The sequence below is a fragment of the Rhinatrema bivittatum genome, chromosome 11 (genome assembly GCF_901001135.1).
Source record: "Rhinatrema bivittatum chromosome 11, aRhiBiv1.1, whole genome shotgun sequence".
In the NCBI taxonomy this organism is placed as follows: domain Eukaryota; kingdom Metazoa; phylum Chordata; class Amphibia; order Gymnophiona; family Rhinatrematidae; genus Rhinatrema; species Rhinatrema bivittatum.
Genome location: NC_042625.1, coordinates 101001000 through 101022457, shown reverse-complemented (window position 1 = coordinate 101022457; position 21458 = coordinate 101001000). Strand labels below are relative to the sequence as shown.

At 44.2% G+C, this 21458-nt stretch overlaps 2 protein-coding genes across 4 annotated transcripts in view; one reads left to right on the top strand and one right to left on the bottom strand.

The window, feature by feature from the left end:
• LOC115073210 overlaps positions 1-3912 on the top strand; it is a 73873-nt gene extending 69961 nt beyond the window's left edge. Inside the window, exon 2 of the mRNA XM_029571475.1 lies at positions 2112-3912. Coding sequence (XP_029427335.1) covers positions 2624-3709 — 1086 coding nt within the window. The 5' untranslated portion in view covers positions 2112-2623 and the 3' untranslated portion in view covers positions 3710-3912. The remainder of the gene's footprint in view (positions 1-2111) is intronic.
• Positions 1-21458, bottom strand: part of RBBP4 (RB binding protein 4, chromatin remodeling factor) — a 152179-nt gene that overhangs the window by 110760 nt on the left and 19961 nt on the right. The window lies entirely within an intron of this gene.

Sequence of the window (21458 nt, the reverse complement as noted above, 5' to 3'; positions counted from 1 at the left end):
CATCTGTTGCAGCAGGTACATGCGTACTTTGCCATCGTTCTAGTACATGTGAAAAAACGAATATTATCCGTGTATTTTTAATAATGAGTTATGTGCATATCCTTTTCTTGCCTGCACTAAGTTGGCGAGGTACGCACATACACGCTGAAACAGACGAAACAAATACATATCCCTAGTGCTGTATCCATCTTTTCCACAACTCTAAGTTACCTATTCTTACAATCCTCTGGTAGCGTGGTGTGGTCTAAAAGATCTGAAAGAGGGATGGAGGGTATGCTGGTTGAGTCTTTATCACAGCTTACAGGTATTGGGTCACTTATCCCAAACTCCACTGATAAAGAGTGCAAACCAGGAGGGGTTTCAGGTTAACTCTGAGGAGGAGCGGCCTGGTGTAACACCTCTGACCTACTAGAATCCATTGCAATGGAAGATGAAGAACCACGGAGCAAGGGTTATGATGACGATTTCATCCCTAGAAGTGGAATCGAGACTCCAGTCTGTGTTGTCACCATAGCTATAGTAGAAAAGAGAAGCTGCAACATTCCTTCCATCTCCTTGATCAAAGAGGTAAAGATTTGGTCGTACGGCTGTGGCCTCTAGCCTGGCATAGGTGGTGGGACATCCTCTTCTGAGAACAGGATAGGTCCTGCATGAGGACAGGTGGCCTGTTAGGTCACTGGATCTGTAGTGTCCAGGCAAAGCCCTTCCGCCAATAGTCTAGGCAATGTGAGAGCCCTGGTTATTGTCGGCAATAGGGGCAACCTGACCCCCTCTCTCTCAGATCTAGGATAAGATGTATAGAGCTGTGTTGGCAAAGCAGCTTGATAAATCGATGCCTTAGAAAGATGCATCAGTGGCTTTGATAGGGTAGAGTGTTTGGACACCTTGGATGCTTTGATATGCTTCAATGGGTCCTCAGCGCAGATCAATGATATTGCAATGGCTGCACTGGAGCTGCACCATGGTTCCTTGCACCTTGCATCATAGGATCATGTGATATAGGATTCTGAGCAGTATGTGACTGCAGAGTAGATATGTCAGTATGCGAGGATGCACGCTTCAGTGGCACCGGAGCACAGGCCTTCCCGCAAATATAACAAGACCTTTGCAACTTCTGCAGAACTCTGCAGCTAGACTCTTGACAGGTACTAGAAGATCTGAACATAACACCCCAATATTAAAAGAACTTCATTGGCTGCCGGTAAAATACAGGGCCCAGCATAAAATCTTATCACTAATACACAAAACCCTCTAAAATGAAAAAATTGAATGGCTAACCTCTTCACTTCATTTCCACACCCTCTCAAGAACTACCAGATCAACCGGAAAAGGGATGCTACCAATTCCTTCCCCCAAAATTGCCCACCTAAATAATGTAAGAGAAAGATCTCTCTCTATTGCTGGACCCCTTCTATGGAACTCTATCCCGCAGGAATTACGACTAGAAGCTGACATCAAATTATTTAAAAAGGGGATTAAAACTTGGCTTTTTAAACAAGCCTACCAAGAGCTGTTAGCATAATTATCTTACACTTCTGATTTAATACCAAGGTAATGTATATTTTTATTTTTATTATACTATCTCTACCCTAACTATACTACCTCTCTACGTGTTTAAATTTTGATTATTTAGCATACTATTTAGTTTGCTATGTTAATTATATTATGAAATAATGTATTTACTTCTTTCTTTGGAAATGCAAACAATTTTAAATGATTAATTGCTAACTACTGTAAACCGATTTGATATGCTTGATTCCCTCCTGAACCCCTTCATACCATGCCAAACCCCCTTTCTGCACCTGCTACCCTAGACTCCCTTGAGCTCACCTCATCCATCGAAATCACATCCATCCTCAAAAAGATGAAACCTGTTTCCCATCCCTCAGACATCATACCCACAAAAGCCTTACTCTTGATATCAGACACCGTAGCCAAACCTTTAGCTACCATCATAAACAGCTCCCTCTCCAGGCATTGTTCTTAACCCCCTTAAGCATGCGGTGATCGGGGGAGAGAGAGAGAGAGTGAGTGGGGACTGCGCTGAAAGGGAGGATATACTGGCTTTTACCTACTGCCTGCAAGAACCTTTTCCTCTTTTGCCTCTCCAGAGACGCCCTCCAGCGTTCCCTTCCTGCCGTCACGCCGCTGACGTCATCGAGGAGAGGGACCGGTAAGCACAAAACCGGCCCCCCCTGCGGCGCGCAGATGGGGAGAGAGAGAGAGTGGGGACTGCGCTGAAAGGGAGGAATACTGGCTCTTACCTACTGCCTGCAAGAACTTTTTCCTGCTTTGACTCTCCAGAGACGCCCTCCAGCGTTCCCTCCAGCGTTCCCTTCCTGCTGTCGCGCCGCTGACGTCATCGAGGGGAGGGACCGGTAAGCACAAAACCGGCCCCCCCTGCGGCTCGCAGACGACGCCGGCACGCTGCCGAAGCCGCGCGCATGGCTTTGAATGGATTTGATTCTATACCAACTTGGAATCTTTTTTTGAAGTATTGCAATGAAAGGAAATAAGTGAGTACGATCATTTTCTCTCTCCCTCTCGACCTCATTAGTTTACCGTTGGGAAAAGCAAGATTTAGAGATTGACTCACAAAGAAAAACTTTTTTCTTTTCTTATAATGCCACATACTAAACGGAAGGCCCGTGTAAGGGAGGTTGTATCATCATCTCCAGTACCGGGCCTAACTCAGTCAAATATTCCCTCTTTCTTTGTGCCAACAACAATGATTAATCCGGAGGACAAGGCCGCATTAGAAACGGATTTGGAGCGAGAATCTGTTACTATGGCCGAAGCTATCTCTCTGAGCCCCGGAGCTCCCAATATCCCATCCCCACCAGGGATGGGAAACATTGATGCCGGGGGAGGTGATACAGGGCAGTCTGTAGAAAATATAATTGTTAATCCAGTGACATCAGAGATAACAATGGATATACTCTGGACTGCAATCAAATCTCTCGAAAATGCTATATTAAAATTGACTAAGACACATGTAGAGGTGCAAAGAAAAGCATTAGAGGTAGAAAAAGTTATTACAACTCATCAGGTTAAATTGGATAAGCAAGAACAACGTTTAAGTAAAGTAGAAAATATTCAAAGTAATTTGGTTAAAAGTGAAATCTCAAATGCAAGGAAATTAGAACTTATGGAAAATAATTTTAGATATTCTAATATCAGATTGCTTAATTTTCCATACTTGAGACTGATTTCTCCCAAAGATATGCTTAAAGAATATTTTTTGCATGTTTTAAAGATACCTGAACAGGCGATACCAACCATTGCAAAAATATATTATATCTTTAAAAAATCCCCTACAAGAGAAGAATTACCAGAGCAATCAATTGATGTATCAGATGTCTTGGATATTACCTTAGATACTGTTATAACTTCTAGGGAAATTCTGATTGTCTCCTTTACATTTCCACAAGAAAGAGATACAATATTGCGCTTATTTTTGCGTAATAGATTAATAAATTTTCATGGCCAACAGATCTGGATTTATCCAGATCTATCTAGACTAACTCAGGTAAGGAGACAAGAGTTTCTTAAGTTGAAGTCTGCCACCCTGGCTAGGGGTGCCAGATTCCTCTTAAGATACCCTTGTAAGTGCGAAATTTGGTATAAAGATCAAAAGTATGTTTATTTTGAAGTTGCTGCATTACAGGCTTTTCTGGATTCACACCCCCAAAGTGCAGAAAATGGTTGAGAGCGTATAAATTATTTAAATTGTTGTTATCTCTATTTGCCTAGAATCTTGGGTGATACTAAATTTACCTTATATTTTCGCTCTATTTAATTCTCCAACGGTACACTTTTTCTTTAAATATTACCATTATTTGATTATATGGGTAAGATTGAAATTTAGGTTCCTCTGGAGATATATATCTATATTAAATATATTGTATCCATTTTGTCTGTTATAATCAAGAAATTTAAAATAAAGAATTAAAAAAAAAAAAGCATACGGTGATCAAACCCCTTCTTAAAAAACCCTCCTTAGACTCTCAAGACCCTGCTAACTATCGACCTATCTCTAACCTCCCCTTCATTTAAAAAATCATGGAGAAAGTGGTCAATTCCCAGCTAACGAACTACCTTGAAGAAAATAATATACTCCACCCCTCACAATTCGGTTTTCGTAAGCACCTTAATACAGAAACCCTGCTACTCTCCCTCTCTGATCACCTCAGAGATATGGACCAAGGACACTGCTTCATCCTTGCCCTCCTGGACATCTCTGCTGCTTTCAATACCGTAAGCCACACCCAACTCCTCTCCTGTCTCACTGACATCGGCCTCTCAGGCACTGCTCTTAGCTGGTTCTCCTCCTATCTCTCTAACAGACAATACTCTGTTAAAATAGGCAATGCCGAATCCTCCTTCCATGCTCTCTCCCAAGGAGTTCCCCAAGGCTCTTCCCTCTCATCCACCCTCTTCAATATCTATCTCCTCCCCCTCTGCAATCTCCTAACAGATCTTGGTCTCAAGTTCTACCTTTACGCAAATGATGTTCAAATCATTATTCCTGTTTGCGACTCCCTCACCAATGCCCTTAAATTCTGGAAGAAATGTCTTGCCTCCATAAATACCCTACTCTCCAATCTCCACCTTGCCCTTAACTCCTCAAAAACCGAACTGCTCTTCATCTCACAACATATTCCCCCCAATCCCAATATTGTGAATGATCCTGCCTTTAATTCCTACCTTATGCAACCCTGTGCACGAAACCTTGGGGTGCAACTTGACCAGCAATTGAACCTAAAAAAAACACACTTGGAAATGTCTGTATGGAAATGCCAGAAGTCTAAGAAGTAAGATGGGAGAGTTAGAGTGTATAGCAGCAAATGATGAGATTGACATAATTGGTATCACAGAAACTTGGTGGAAGGAGGATAACCAATGGGACGGTGCTATATCAGGGTACAAATTATATCGCAATGATAGGGAGGATCAACTTGGTGGGGGTGTGGCACTTTATGTCCGGGAGGGTATAGAGTCCAACAGGATAAAGATCATACAAGAGACTAAATGCTCAGTAGAATCTATATGGGTAGAAATCCCATGTGTGTTGGGTAAGAGTATAGTGATAGGAGTGTACTACCATCCACCTGGACAAAATGGTCAGACAGATGATGAAATGCTAAGAGAAATCAGGGAAGCAAACCAATTTGGCAGTGCAATAATACTGGGCGATTTCAATTACCCCAATATTGACTGGGTAAATGTAACATCAGGACTTTCTAGAGACATAAAGTTCTGGATGTAATAAATGATTTCTTCATGAAGCAATTGGTTCAGGAACCAACAAGAGAGGAGCTATTTTAGATTTAATTCTTAGTGGAACGCAGGATTTGGTGAGAGAGGTAACGGTGGTGGGGCCACTTGGCAACAGTGATCATAACATGATCAAATTTAAACTAATAACTAGAAGGGGGACAATAAGTAAATCTGCAGCTCTAACACTAAACTTTCAAAAGGGAAACTTTGATAAAATGAGGAAAATAGTTAGAAAAAAATGAAAGGTGCAGCTGCAAAAGTTAAAAGTGTTACACAGGCTTGGACATTGTTTAAAAATACAATCCTAGAGGCGCAGTCCATATGTATTCCACGCATTAAGAAAGGTGGAAGGAAGGCAAAACGATTACCTTCATGGTTAAAAGGTGATGTGAAAGAGGCTATTTTAGCCAAAAAAACATCCTTCAAAAATTGGAAGAAGGATCCATCTGAAGAAAATAGGATAAAACATAAGCATTGTCAAGTTAAGTGTAAAACATTGATGACAGGTGAAGAGATAATTTGAAAGGAAGTTGGCAATAGAGGCAAAAACTCATAATAAAAACGTTTTTAAATATATCCAAAGCAAGAAACCTGTGAGGGAGTCGGTTGGGCCATTAGATGACCGAGGGGTTAAAGGGGCTCTTAGGGAAGATAAGGCCACTGCAGAAAAACTAAATGAATTCTTTGCTTCCGTGTTTACTAACGATGATGTTGGGGAGATACCAGTTCCGGAGAATGTTTTCAGGGGTGATGAGTCAGACGAACTGAACGAAATCACTGTGAACCTGGAAGATGTAGTAGGCCAGATTGACAAACTAAAGAGTAGCAAATCACCTGGATCGGATGGTATGCATCCTAGGGTACTGAAGGAACTCAAAAATGAAATTTCTGATCTATTAGTTAAAATTTGTAACCTATCATTAAAATCATCCATTGTACCTGAAGACTGGAGGGTGGGCTAATGTAACCCCAATATTTAAAAAAGGCTCCAGGGGCGATCCAGGTAACTATAGACCAGTGAGCCTAACTTCAGTGCCGGGAAAAATAGTGGAAACTATTCTCAAGATCAAAATCGTAGAGCATATAGAAAGACATGATTTAATGGAACACAGTCAACACAGATTTACCCAAGGGAAGTCTTGCCTAACAAATCTGCTTCATTTTTTTGAAGGGGTTAATAAACATGTGGATAAAGGTGAACCGGTAGTTATAGTATATTTGGATTTTCAGAAGGCGTTTGTCAAAGTCCCTCATGAGAGGCTTCTATGAAAACTAAAAAGTCATGGGATAGGAGGCGATATCCTTTCGTGGATTACAAACTGGTTAAAAGACAGGAAACAGAGAGTAGGATTAAATGGTCAATTTTCTCAGTGGAAGGGAGTGGGCAGTGGAATGCCTCAGGGATCTGTATTGGGACCCTTACTTTTCAATATATTTATAAATGATCTGGAAAGAAATACGACGGGTGAGATAATCAAATTTGCAGATGATACAAAATTGTTCAGAGTAGTTAAATCACAAGCAGATTGTGATAAATTGCAGGAAAACTTTGTGAGACTGGAAAATTGGGCATCAAAATGGCAGATGAAATTTAATGTGGATAAGTGCAAGGTGATGCATATAGGGAAAAATAACCCATGCCATAGTTACACAATGTTAGGTTCCATATTAGGTGCTACTACCCAAGAAAGAGATATAGGCGTCATAGTGGATAACACACTGAAATCGTCGGTTCAGTGTGCTGCGGCAGCAAAAAAGCAAACAGAATGTTAGGAATTATTAGAAAGGGAATGGTGAATAAAACGGAAAATATCATAATGCCTCTGTATCACTCCATGGTGAGACCACACCTTGAATACTGTGTACAATTCTGGTCGCCACATCTCAAAAAAGATATAATTGCGATGGAGGAAGTACAGAGAAGGGCTACCAAAATGATATGGTGAATGGAACAGCTCCCCTATGAGGAAAGACTAATGAGGTTAGGACTTTTCAGCTTGGAGAAGAGAAGGCTGAGGGGGGATATGATAGAGGTGTTTAAAATCATGAGAGGTCTAGAACGGGTAGATGTGAATTGTTGTGAATGGGGTGTTTTGGTGTGCCCATGGGCCTCAGCCCGACCCAGACCTTCACGGCCGAGCCAAGGGTTGACTGTGGCTCCGCATGGCTGAACAATCGTGCCCTCGGCCAGGCCGGCAAGCTCCCATGGCCAACATCCGAGGATGTTGGAAGGTGAATGGTCTTCCGACCATTCCGGGCCCTTTCGCACCTGCTGCAAGCAGCATGGAGCAGCAGGCCTGGCCTGAGGTTGAGGGCAGACGGCCTTGGCACGAAGACATGACAAGAATGATGCGACGGCATCTAGACGAAGACAGAGGGTTGATGCAACGGCATCCTTGGACGAAGACTCTGGGTTGATGCAACGGCATCCATGGACAAAGACACATGGCTGATGCAACGGCATCCATGACAAGACACTTGACATCCACATAGGCAACACAAGGCATGGACATTGGCACTGTCTCTCAGGGCGCCCTACTCAGGCTACCCACGGGACTGAGTCGCGGACCACCCTGTCCCATTACGCGCCTTACACAGCCCCAAGAGGCTGGTCACGGACCACGACGGCAGCGGGACAGCACAGGAACGAGTCCAACCCAGGCAGAGCTTCGACGACAGAGCCATAAGTCGCCCGGAACTCCACATAGGCTGGCAGGCATGATGGCTCCAGAGCGCAGGGACAAATCCCTCCTGCAGACTGCACCATTCCTGGGCACGACATCCTCCAGAAACACAGCCAGACAGGACATGAAGGCTCAGGAGCATCAGACGAAGACACAAGACAGGACATCCAGGAAGGCAGGAACATCAGGACGAGGAAACCATAACGAGACATCTGGACGTGGACAGGGACCTCAGGCAAGACACCAAGATGAAGACATGACGAAGGCGGACGAGACGAGGAGCTCCAAGACAACAGAGGACCTTACAACTCTGGCAGGCAGGAGCCTCCAGATGGAAGTCATCACGATGCAAGGCCTGGAACAAATGACGAAGCAGCCCTTTATAGGGCTGAAGCAGGAAACAGTCACCAAGGTGGGGCCAGGACACTTCCTGTGTCTGGCCCTTTAAATCCTGAAGAGAGGCGCGCACCGGCGCCTAAGGAGAGAGCAGGAGCTGTGCAGGACCGCGGACAGCGGCCTGCACCGACGTAGTTGCGTAGGAAGCAGGGCAGGGCCTGAGGAGCAGGCCCTGACGTCGGCAGCGGCTCCAGATGCTGCGGGGAGCCTCGGGGCTGCGGCCTTAGCACCGCGAAGATGCTGTCAGCAACAGGGGTGGTCCCGGGCCCCAAAGAAGGCCGCGGCTCCGACCGCAGAGAACAGGTGCCACACAGGCGGCCTCCGGGCCGCAGGAGAATCTTCAGGCCGCGGCTCCGGCCGCGTGAGAGGGCCAACGATGGCGTCCTGCCGCGTCGGCTGAAGATCAGCATGGTGGTGAGTGTGTCTGCTCACGGGGAAACCCGCGGGCAGGAGGGTTCATAACATGAATTGGTTATTTACACTTTTGGATAATAGAAAGACTAGTGGGCACTCCATGAAGTTAGCATGTGGCACATTTAAAACTAATCGGAGAAAATTCTTTTTCACTCAACGCACAATTAAACTCTGGAATTTGTTGCCAGAGGATGTGGTTAGTGCAGTTAGTATAGATGTGTTTAAAAAAGGATTGGATAAGTTCTTGGAGGAGATGTCCATTACCTGCTATTAATTAAGTTGACTTAGAAATTAGCCACTGCTATTACTAGCAACTTATTTTTGGGTACTTGCCAGGTTCTTATGGCCTGGATTGGCCACTGTTGGAAACAGGATGCTGGACCCTTGGTCTGACCCAGTATGGCATGTTCTTATGTTCAGAATCCTAAAAGAAGCTATTTCCAACAAATTATACCCTGGAAAAGGAGGAAACAAAACCACCCCTCGCATTAAAGATGGAAATAACTAAGAGAATGCTATCCTCCGAAAACTGTAGGGAAGGATCCCTACATAATGAGACTTGTAGCTCAGAAAGCTGACTCACTGAGCAACCTGTCACCAAAAGACCACACTAAGGGTGAGCTCCTTTAAAAAGCCCTTCTTAACAGCTGGAAAGTCAAGCTATCCAAGGACGCATGACCAAATTAAGATTCCATGGTGGAAAACGCCCACCATGTCAGAAGACGTAAGTGCTATACTTTCTTGAAAATCACACTACATCAGGATGAGACAAAAATTTGTGAATTGTCCCCTGGGCCACTATTTACACCTCAAGAAAGTTCAGTGCTAATCCATGCTGTAAGCATATCTGTAAAAAACAAAGAATTTGAGGACTCTAGCCCAGCTCATACCCATGCCAAAGAAGTTGAGGGCTTTGCAGTAAAGATGTAATAACTTCCTCAGAATAACTCTTCACTCTCAACAGTCTCTTCCCCCCAAAAAGAATAGGCTGCGAGACAAGAGATTCACCAACTCCAAGGAACCTGGACCTTGATAAAGCATACCAGAAATCAGACTGAACTATAAGGGCCCTGCTAGCTGCCGGCTCCCCAGATCCACAGACCACAACCAGCTGGAGCTGCTAAGAACCCCCATCTGCAACCCCTGTCTATCCTTCTAACCGCTTTGCATATCCAAAGCCCAGAAGGGAAAAGATATACTGGACAATCTTATCTGGCCACGGCTGGGAAAGATTAACAAGACCCTCTGATCACCTTCCATTTTCAAATATTTATTTACAATTTATTTACAAATTTTTGTATACCGACTTTCCTCAAAAAGAAATCAAGACGGTTAAATAGAAAATCTTTAATATGTAAGCGTGTTGCCATAACCTCCAGCTGAGGAACATTCTGGGGTTCCTGGAATAGAGATATCGCTTCATTCTCCAATTTCCCCTCTCTGGGGACCAGAGCCATTCTCTACTCTGACCCCAGAGAATACTAACGACCTGTAGATGGCATATTGCCCAATGGAAGAATCCCTGGAAACCACCAGACTCCTGGTGCCTCTTGTCAAAAGATGTATGTTACTGATGTTGCACTGACAGACAACTCTTACCACTCAGATGTGTAATAGCAGAAGAATGGAAAGCAACACCTCTCCATTTGCTCGTTTCTTGGAGGCCTCCGCCAGAGCGCACCGTTTCCGCACTGTCTGATCTTAAGAAAATGGCCACTCATTCTATCAATCTGGCATCTCTATACAACAAGAACCAATCTGGAATATCCAACTCTACCCTGTGCCCAATCATTTTTCGAGAGCTACAAGAACAGATTCAAACTGGCTAGATACAGGTAACCTTAGCCTGAAATCTCCTAATTGGGAACCAATGCCAAAAAAGGGCCCACTGGAGTGGCTATATGTGTGCATATTCTCCACCAAAGACTAGCTTAAATGCTATCGAGCTTAGGACTTGAAGATAATCCCAAACTCCAGAGCCTCCTCAGGCACAACAACTAAGGAAGTGGACTACGCAAGTTCAACCTCCTGTCCAAAGTGAGAAAACACCTTGTCTACAATAGCTCCAAATCGCACCCCTAAAGATTCAGACCTCTGTGATGCCACTGGGTTGCCTTGATTGCCAAAATTACAATCCCCAACCAGAGTCTATAATTTCAGCAACATCTTGTGTACCTACTGCTGGCAAGTGTCCCTTTGGTCAAATGAGGCAGTCGTCCAAATAAAAAAACTCCAGAATACTTTCTTTGTGAAAAGTCTTGTGCTAAAAACCCCAGCACCTTTGTAAACATGAGAGGTGCCACTGAAAATCCCAAAAGGAAGCATTTGGAATTTAAAATGTTCTCCCATCACTGCAAACTCATGGTACTTCTGATGATCTTCCCAAACGGATATGAAGATAGGCCTCCGTCAAATTTAGGGAAGCCCAGACTTCCCCCATCCTCACCACAGCGATGACCAAGTGCAATGTCCATCTAAAAGTGAAGCACCTGCAAGGGTGCTGTTGTAGGCGTGGACCCTTGGACCAAGGTGGACTTAGCGCAACCTACAGAGTGGAGTGCTGCAGGTCCCCACCGTCGGCTAGCAGAGTCGGAAGAGGCAGAGGCTCAAATGGAGCTTCATCTACACCATCCCAGGTTCCCCTCAGGTTGAACTTTTGGGTGCCAGGGCTGGTAGGTCCTAGGTGGAGGGTCTCTGCTGAAGCTCTAATGATCTGTGGCAGAAGCTGAGGTGTGCAAGAGAAGTCAAGGCAATCTCAGGTCAGGGTGGGCAGGTTCAAGGAATGTCCAGTAGTCAGGCAGTGGTCAGTGGCAGGCATTGTTCAAGGAAGGTCCAGTAGTCAGGTAGTGGTCAGTGGCAGGTGGCGTTCAAGAGGAATCCAGGAAGCAAGCCGAAGTCAAAACCGAGTATCTGTCCAAGGGAAGGTGGGACGGACAGACAGGCAAGGCAGGAAGATGAGGCGCAATACAAGAGACAAGGCACACAGAAGAACTAAAGACTGACCACAGGAACTGATGGACGAGATGAAGATCACATGAACCAAGGAACAAGACACTGGAACAGAAGACAGGAATGCAGACCAGGAACTGAAGACAGGAATGCAGGCAGAGAACACTGAGGTAACTTGAGCTACCAGTGGTAGGAGACCTGTTGCTAAGGCATAGATTGCAGGGAAACAGGGCCTTTTAAGATAAGGCTTGTGATGTCATCTAAGCATACCACAGGGGATTTCCCACCGTGAGCCCTTTAAATCTGTGCACATCGGGCGCATGTGCCTAGGGATGTCCATGTGTGAAGCCAGCAGCGTCTTTCACTGGACCCATTGGAATGAGGTGGCCTGACACGTGTCTTTGCTGGAGATATTCGGCAGCATCAGGGGTCTGCAATGGTGGCTCGGGACTGGAGGTAAGTGCAGCAGTTCGCGGGGGAAGCCCAGGGACCACCAAATGCAACAGGTGCATTCATCTTCTCAAAATCCAAAAGGGGCCAATAAATGCCCACTTTTTTTTTTTTTTAACCCTCTCTAGGACTGGAAACACTGTTCCCAACTGCGGAAACCAAGCTAGCATAGATCAAATTGAGCTGTTCCTCACATGAGACACAAATGAAGATATCAACCACCCTCCAACACCAGATGTATAAATTCTAAGGCAAAACCCGCCTCATATATCACACAGAACCCACTGGTCTGATATTAACTCAGTCCACTGTTCATTAAAAAAAAAAAAAAATAACTAAATAATAATAACTAAAAATAAAAAAATAATAATAAGTGTCTGGAAAGGCTTGGCTTTTCCGCCAAGCCTTCCCAGACACTTAGGCTACTTAGTCACGATGATAAACCCAAATTATGGGATACCTCACTGAGTTTTACTATTACGATTTTTTTCAACTGCACTATGATTTTGAGTTCATACGTTTCTTGTATTTATACTGTATTACACTATATTATAATATTACTATGTTTAATTGGTATTTTGTTCAATTGTTCTATGTAAAGCCCCTACTCTTTTTGGCATTTCAATGTTGTATGTAAACCGGAGTGATTTGTAGTTCTTACAAGAACATCGGTATATAAAAATTAAAAATAAATAAAAATAAATAAATAAATAATAATTGGTGAAGTGACTCTAGAAGCACTGGCCCCAAGAGTGGCCCAACTGTATCTCAGTGCACTCCCATAAGCCATCTGGAACACCATGCCTGAATCCAAACATAGAAGGCATCAGCAATACAGGCTACTCCAACCTCCAGGTGCTCCACATCCTGTTTGGAAATTCCTGTATCAGATATGGCCAAAAGAAGCTGCTGAACCCAGCACAGGAAGCTTGTGCCAAAACAGAAGAAAACCCTGCTAGAGTCGTGACTAAAAAAGCCCACTTGAGTTGACCTTTAATTATTCCGGGCCTCTGTGAGAGTCACATTCCCTTCAATTGGTCTCTGCATGACAGTTGGCACTAAGGCATCTACCTTAGGCAATCATTTATTTATTTATTTATTTGGAGATTTTTATATACCGCGGTACGTATAGATATACATCACCTCGGTTTACAGTAAACAATAACTTAGCAACAGGCTTTACATATAACAGGTAATACCGTAAGTAAACAATAAGTTAGCAACAGACTTTACATATAACAGTTTATACAGTAAGTCAACAATCAAAAGCTTAATGTTTTACATCAATAACAGTTTCCAGAGACCGCACTATAGCTTCTGTAATTATAATCAACAATGAATGTTTAAGCGCAGCGTAACTTAAGCCATTAACTTGTTAAAGGCAGGATCCAATGTCAAGATCGAGTCAATTCACAGAATAACACAATGGGAAGGAGGGGAAAAAGAGGAACAGCGGGATAGGCAGAGTAAAATAAACAAGGAGAGTAATGAAGAACATGGCATGGCGCAGGGAAGGCAAAGAAGTAGAAATATCAGATATAGGAAAAAAAGAACATGGCATAGGAGAAAATTATACAGGAAGGCTGGATTTAAGGTTAATTATTGATCATTGATAGAAAGCTTGTTCAAACAACCATGTTTTGAGGTTTTGTTTGAACGTTTTGTGGCAGGATTCACGACGCAAGTCCAAAGGCATATTGTTCCAGATGTTGATACCAGCTATAGAGAATGAGCGTTCTCTTGTGGATACGTGTTTGATGTGTTTGAGTGGATGCGAGGCTAATTTGGCTTGGTGGATATTTCTTATTGGTCTATTAGATGTGCGGAATATAAACTGATCAGAAAACCATTGCATCTCTTGGTTGTGAATTGATTTATGGATGAGAGTACTTGGATCATACTTATGGATCATAAGTACTTGAGAAAGTTCCTTGGGCAGGAGATACAACATTGCCAGAGCTCAGTCTCCCTACAGTGCTGCTACTGTCATATCATATTCCACAAAAACTAAGGCCTTTGCTGACTTTTGAAAAAGGGAAGAAACTCGTGATCATGGATTGCTCCTTACATGCTATGCGATTTACATTAGTGAATGTATATGGATCCAACCAAGGTAAAGTGAAATTTTATAAAAGCCTGGTTGAAACATTATCTTTTGGATTTGATAGGCTATTAATGGGTGGAGATTGGAATGAATGTATGTCTGCGGAATTGGATAAGTCATCTAGTGGTGGGTCTGGCTCACCATTACAGCCTCATCATAAAATTGCTTTTGGATTCCCTGAAATTGGTAGATGTGTGACTTTATTATCATCCCAGTGAGCGAAATTTCACATTTAATTCACCAAAGCAATGTGACTCTCTTAAGAATTTTTGAAAAGAGATTAAAACCTTCCTTTTTAAGATAGCTTATTTTTAGTTGTTCAATTTATTTTACTTGCTTCTCACAATTTTTTATGATTGGTCTGTTTCTTGTTTTAATGTTATTTATTTCTATGTTTTAAATTTTATTCTACGTTTTAGCTATTTAGAGATTTTATAATTTTGTATGTGTTTTTTGGTGATTATGTATGTTATACTGTTCATCGCCTAGGCCTTTCTGTGTTAGGTGATCCACAAATCCTAATAAATGTAAAATGTAAATGTAAAGCATAACTCATATAGTAGAATTGACTATTTCCTATGCTCTGCCAATTTTCTGGCGCAAAGTACAGATTGCACAATACTTTCTAGTGTAATTTCTGATCAAAATCCTATGGAAATTGAGTTTTCTTTACAAACCTTTCGCTTGCCAGGATACACATGGCGTCTCAATCTTTCTTTGTTGGGACGTAAAGATTTCCCTAACCTCCTACGAAATACAATAACAGTTTGATTTTAATAATCTAGTAGAGGACTATTCCCCGGTACTTTGATGAGAAACATTTAAAGCTTATCAGCTATTTAAGCCAGCTCCAGAGAGAGAAGGGAAAGCGTAGAATTTTGCTACTGGAAGAGATTGGTAAATTGGAAAAGCAACATAAAATAAGACTGTTCTCCAAAAAAGGAAGCTAGAGGCAGTGTGAAAAGATTTCCAGGCACTAGAGGTGACTGATATAGAGAGGGCCATACAATATGCACATTTGAATTTCTACGAGCATGGTAATAAGCCTGGGGCCTTCTTAGCTAGGGGAGTGAAACGGAAGCAGTGTACATATCATATCGCCTCAATAAGAACCTCTATGGGCTCTCTTTTGGCTAACCTGAACGACATTGTTCCCCTTTTCTGTTGATATTATTCAGAGCTTTAGTCGGATCCCACTCCAGCAGAAATAGATGGTATCACTCATTTTCTTGACTCTTTAGAGTTATCTTCTTTAACTGAAGCTTTGTCAAAGGAAGTTTTGTCGGCTCCTATCTCCCTTCAGGAGATACAGGATGCGGTCAGAGCGCTCCCGGGTGGGAAATGCCCAGGTCCAGATGGATAACAGACAGACCTATATGAAAAATATTTTCACATGCTGGCCCCATTTCTACTGCGGTTATATAGTCAGGGAGTAACAGAGAGGGTTTGTTAGGGGATTTGGGGAATGCCTTTATTTCATTGTTACATAAAAAAGGGAAAAATGAAACAGAATGTGGGTCATTTCTGGAACAGTACTACAATGGTTTTCAACATTCATCTCAAACCGACCCCAGAGAATCACAACGGGAACAGCAAAATCAGAATGGTACACCACCAAAACGGGTGTACCACAAGGTTCATCATTATCTGCGATCTTATTTAACATATATCTTTTACCGCTGTGCTGCCTTTTATCTGGACTATCTAAAATTCAAAATCTACGCTGACGACATTCAGTTTACGATACCTTTCTCCGACTCATGGTCCAAAACACTTTCTTCTTTATACATTTACCTAAAGACAATAAAAACTTGGTTATCCCACAATAGGCTAAAACTAAATGCTGCAAAAACAGAACTAGTATACTTATCAACAGTACCAGGTTCAAATAACCAACCCCCACAAACATTTACATTTGAAAACCAACACATACCCATAAAACAATATGCAAAAAACCTAGGTATGATCATAGACTCCAAATTATCAATGACCACAAACATATCTGAAACAGTTAAAAAATCGTTCTTTAAACTATATATGCTCAAAAAACTCAAACCCTTACTATCACAAACCAACTACCGTACAATTACACAAGCTTTAATATTAACAAAACTGGACTATTGCAACTCTCTATATCTAGGACTACCTCTATCAACGATACATCCACTGCAGCTTGTTCAAAATGCTACAGCCAGAACCATTTTTAATTTATCACGAAGAGAACATAAAACACCCATACTACAACAACTTCATTGGCTACCAATAACCTACCGTATTACATACAAAATCTTGTCAACTATCCATAACTTGTTATACAATACAACTTCCATCTGGCTTTGCTCTTTACTACATATATTCAGACCATCCAGACAACTTCGATCCATGGACAAATGTATTTTGGAGATTCCCTCATCAGAAAAGTAAGTTTAGCACTAACCCGAAAACAGGCCTTCTCCGTGGCAGGTCCAACTCTGTGGAACGCTTTCCCTGAACACATCCATTTGATTGCAAACTCTAAAGATTTTAAGAAGAAACTGAAAACCCACCTGTTTAACAGTGCATACAATATACAAATAGAGTAGTAATGACAGTGCGTCCACTAATATTACCAATCAAGACAAAATTAATAATCTGATTTTTTAATGTTTTTACTTTTTATTTTTCTGTGAATGTTTTGATAATTGATATTATGAATGTAACATTGTAAACCGCCTAGATGGGCATATACATACCTCATTTGCACGGTATATAATAACTTTTAAATAAATAAATAAATAAATAAATAAGACAGGAAACAGAGAGTAGGATTAAATGGACAATTTTCTCAGTGGAAGGGAGTGGGCAGTGGAGTGCCTCAGGGATCTGTATTGGGACCCTTATTTTTCAATATATTTATAAATGATCTGGAAAGAAATACGACGAGTGAGGTTATCAAATTTGCAGATGATACAAAATTATTCAGAGTAGTTAAATCACAAGCAGATTGTGATACATTACAGGAGGACCTTGCAAGACTGGAAGATTGGGCATCCAAATGGCAGATGAAATTTAATGTGGACAAGTGCAAGGCGATGCATATAGGGAAAAATAACCCTTGCTGTAGTTACACGATGTTAAGTTCTATTAGGAATTACCATCCAGGAAAGAGATCTAGGCGTCATAGTGGATAATAGATTGAAATGGTCGGCCCAGTGTGCTGTGGCGATCAAAAGAGCAAACAGAATGTTAGGAATTATTAGGAAGGGAATGGTTAATAAAACGGAGGATGTCCTAATGCCTCTGTATCGCTCCATGGTGAGACCGCACCTTGAATATTGTGTGCAATTCTGGTCATCGCATCTCAAAAAGGATATAGCTGCACTGGAGAAAGTGCAGAGAAGGGCGACCAAAATGATAAGGGGCATGGAATGGCTGCCCTATGAGGAAAGGCTGAAGAAGTTAGGGCTGTTCAGTTTGGAGAAAAGACAACAGAAGGGGATATGATAGAAGTATACAAAATGATGAAAGGACTTGAACAAGTTAATGTAAATTGGTTGTTTACTCTCTCAGATAATAGAAGGACCAGGGGGCACTCCATGAAGTTAGCAGGTAGCTCATTTAAAACAAATCAAAGAAAATTCTTTTTCACTCAGCGCATAGTTAAACTCTGGAATTCACTGCCAGAGGATGTGGTTTTAGCAATTAGTGTTACTGGGTTTAAAAAGGTTTGGATAAGTTCCTAGAGGATAAATCCATAAACTATTACAGTAATTAAAGGAAAATTAGTTTCTTACCGGATAATTTTCGTTCCTGTAGTACCAAGGATCAGTCCAGACACCTGGGTTTTGCCTCCGCACCAGCAGATGGAGACAGAGCAAGACCTGTTGGGCTCAGCCATATATAGCAGGGTGCCCCCCCCCCCCCACAGCCTCTCAGTCTTACATAATGTCAAAGCAGAATAGAACAATAACCAGACTAGCTAACTATGCTTCATATGTGTCGCCTAATAAGGTGAAAACACAACTCCAACTGGAACAGAACCCCCAGAACCAATGGAGCGAACGATAATAATATAACAAACAGCAATTAAAGAATCTACGAGTGGACTCTCCGTTACTTGAGAATACACAGCAGACACAGGCGTGTCCCTGGACTGATCCGTGGTACTACAGGAACGAAAATTATCAGGTAAGAAACTAATTTTCCTTTCCCTGTACGTACCCGGATCAGTCCAGACACCCGAGATGTACCAGAGCCAACTTATTGTGGGTGGGAACCAGAGAGGCCCGCTCGGAGCACTCCCTCACCAAAACCACCCGACGCCGAGGCTTGGACATCCAAAAAGTATGCAACGACTTCCAAGTAGCCGCCCTACAAATTTCCTGGGGCGACACCTGCGAAGACTCCTCCCAAGAAGCGGCGTGAGACCTCGTAGAGTGGGCCCGGAGACCCTCGGGGACAGGTTTTCCCCGCAGTACATGCGCAGACGCAATGGCTTCCTTGAGCCATCGAGCAATCGAGGTCTTTGAAGCCGCATCTCCCCTCTTGTGCCCAGTACAGAGGACAAAGAGATGGTCCGAGACGCGAAAGGGATTCGTAACTTCAAGATACCGAAGTAGAACCCTGCGAACATCCAATTTTCTTAAATCTCTTGCCCTAGGATCCTCCCTCTCCCCTTCTGGGAAAGAGGGAAGCTCGATTGACTGATTCAAGTGGAAAGCCGACACCACCTTAGGCAGAAAGAATGGAACCGTCCTCAGAGATACCCCTGAATCTGAGATCCGTAAGAACGGCTCCCTGCATGACAGAGCCTGCAATTCCGATACTCACCTGGCCGAAGTGATCGCGATGAGGAACACCACCTTTAGGGTAAGATCTTTCAGCGTCGCCCGTTTAAGAGGCTCAAAGGGCAGCGAACATAAGGCGGAAAGCACCTAATTCAGATTCCAGGATGGACAAGGATGGCGCAACAGGGGACGCAAATGCTTAGCCCCCCGTAGAAACCGGGCTACGTCTGGATGTAAAGCCAAAGACACCCCGTGCACCTTACCTCCGAGACACCCAAGAGCCGCCACCTGGACCCGGAGGGTACTGCAAGAGAGACCTTTAGAGAGACCTGCCTGAAGAAAAGCTAGGACATCAGCCACTGAAGCTCCGGTGGGATCCAACCCACGATCTTTACACCAGTCTTCAAATACCGCCCAGACCCGGACGTAGGCCAAGGACGTGGACTGTTTCCGAGACCTTAACAGCGTGGCCACCACCGCATCAGAATACCCTTTCTTCCTCAAACGTTGCCTTTCAAACGCCATGCCGCAAGACAGAAGTGATCCGCGTCCTCCAAACAGACAGGGCCCTAATGCAGCAGAGCCGTGGACACCCAAAAACGAAGGGGCGGTTCCACTGCTAAATGAAGGAGATCCGCGAACCACGAATGGTGTGGCCACTCCGGCGCCACCAGAATCACGTCCGTCGGATGCATTTCTATGTGTCGTAGCACCTTGCCTATCAAGGGCCAGGGCGGGAACACGTACAGCAACACGTTTGTGGGCCAGGGGAGCACTAGCGCATCGACCCCTTCGGCTCCTCTCTCTCTCCGCCGGCTGTAGAAGCGCGGGGCCTTCGCGTTCCGGAAGGTTGCCATCAGATCCATGTGTGGCGTGCCCCACCTTATGCAGATAAGGCGAAACACTTCCTCCACTAATTCCCATTCTCCGGGATCTAGATGATGCCGACTGAAAAATCCGCCTGAACATTGTCTACCCCAGCGATGTGAGACGCTGCAATGTTGCTGAGATTCCGCTTCGCCCAGCACATCAAATGTCGTGCCTCCATCGCCACTAGCTGACTACTTGTCCCACCCTGGCGATTGATGTATGCCACTGTAGTTGCATTGTCCGACAAAACTCTGACCGCCCTTCCCCGGATCAGCGGAAGGAAGGATTGCAGAGCCAGAAACACCGCCCTGGTTTCCAAGCGATTGATGGACCACTGAGACTGTGCTCTTGACCACTGTCCCTGTACCGAACGACCAAGACAGACCGCTCCCCAGCCGGACAGACTGGCATCTGTGGTGACTACCGTCCAGTCGGGCATGATCAGGGACACTCCACACGTGAGATGATCCGATATCAGCCACCAGTGGAGACTGTCCCACGCCTGGACCGTAAGTGGAAGCGGATGATAAAATTGTTCGGACGCCAGCTTCCAGCGGGACAGCAATGCTGATTGCAAAGGACGCAGATGAGTGAACGCCCAAGGAACCAAAGCTAGCGTGGACGCCATGGAGCCCAAGACCTTCAGGTAGTCCCATACCAGAGGCATCCATAGGGCCAATAGGTGCCTCACCTGACTCTGCAGCTTGATCACTTGCTCCTTGGTGAGAAACACCTTCCCCTGCCTTGTGTCGAACAGCGCTCCCAGAAACTCCAAGGACTGAGAAGGAGTCAAACGACTCTTGGCCAGATTGACCACCCATCTGAGAGCGCGTAGAAGCTGAAGGACTCTGTTGATCGCCGTCTAACACTGCAGCTCGGACTTCGCCCGAATCAGCAAATCGTCCAAGTAGGGGTGCACCAGGAAACCCTCCCTCTGGAGATGCGCCGCCACCACCACCATCACCTTGGTGAACATGCGAGGAGCGGTAGCGAGGCCGAAAGGGAGAGCTCTGAATTGATAGTGCCTGCCCAGGATGCAGAACCTGAGGAACCTCTGGTAAAATGGCTGAATGCCTATATGGAGATATGCTTCCATGAGATCCAGAGAGACCAAGAATTCGCCTGGTCGAACTTATGCGACAACCGACCGAATCATCTCCATTTTGAAGCGCGGAATCCGAAGACACCTGTTGACTCTCTTCAAGTCTAAGATTGGTCTGAAAGTCTCCTCCTTTTTGGGGACTATGAAGTAAATGGAGTATCGGCCTTTGCGTTGTTGTTCGGGAGGTACGGGAACTATCGCTCCCAAGTCCTGCAGGGCGCATCGACCCCTTCATGGTCTCCCGAAGCGTATCTAAGATGGCCGCCGTTCCCGCGCTGAGCGGGAATGGGTCTGCACTGCCCGTGGCAGCCGACCCAGCGTGCTCCGGGGATCGTGGCCTCCGATCCCGGCTCGCCCGACCAGAATCAAACTGCCCCTCACCGCCAGGCATGCAATCTGAACAGACCCCGCCGAGCCACATGCGCGGCACGAAGATCCCCGGG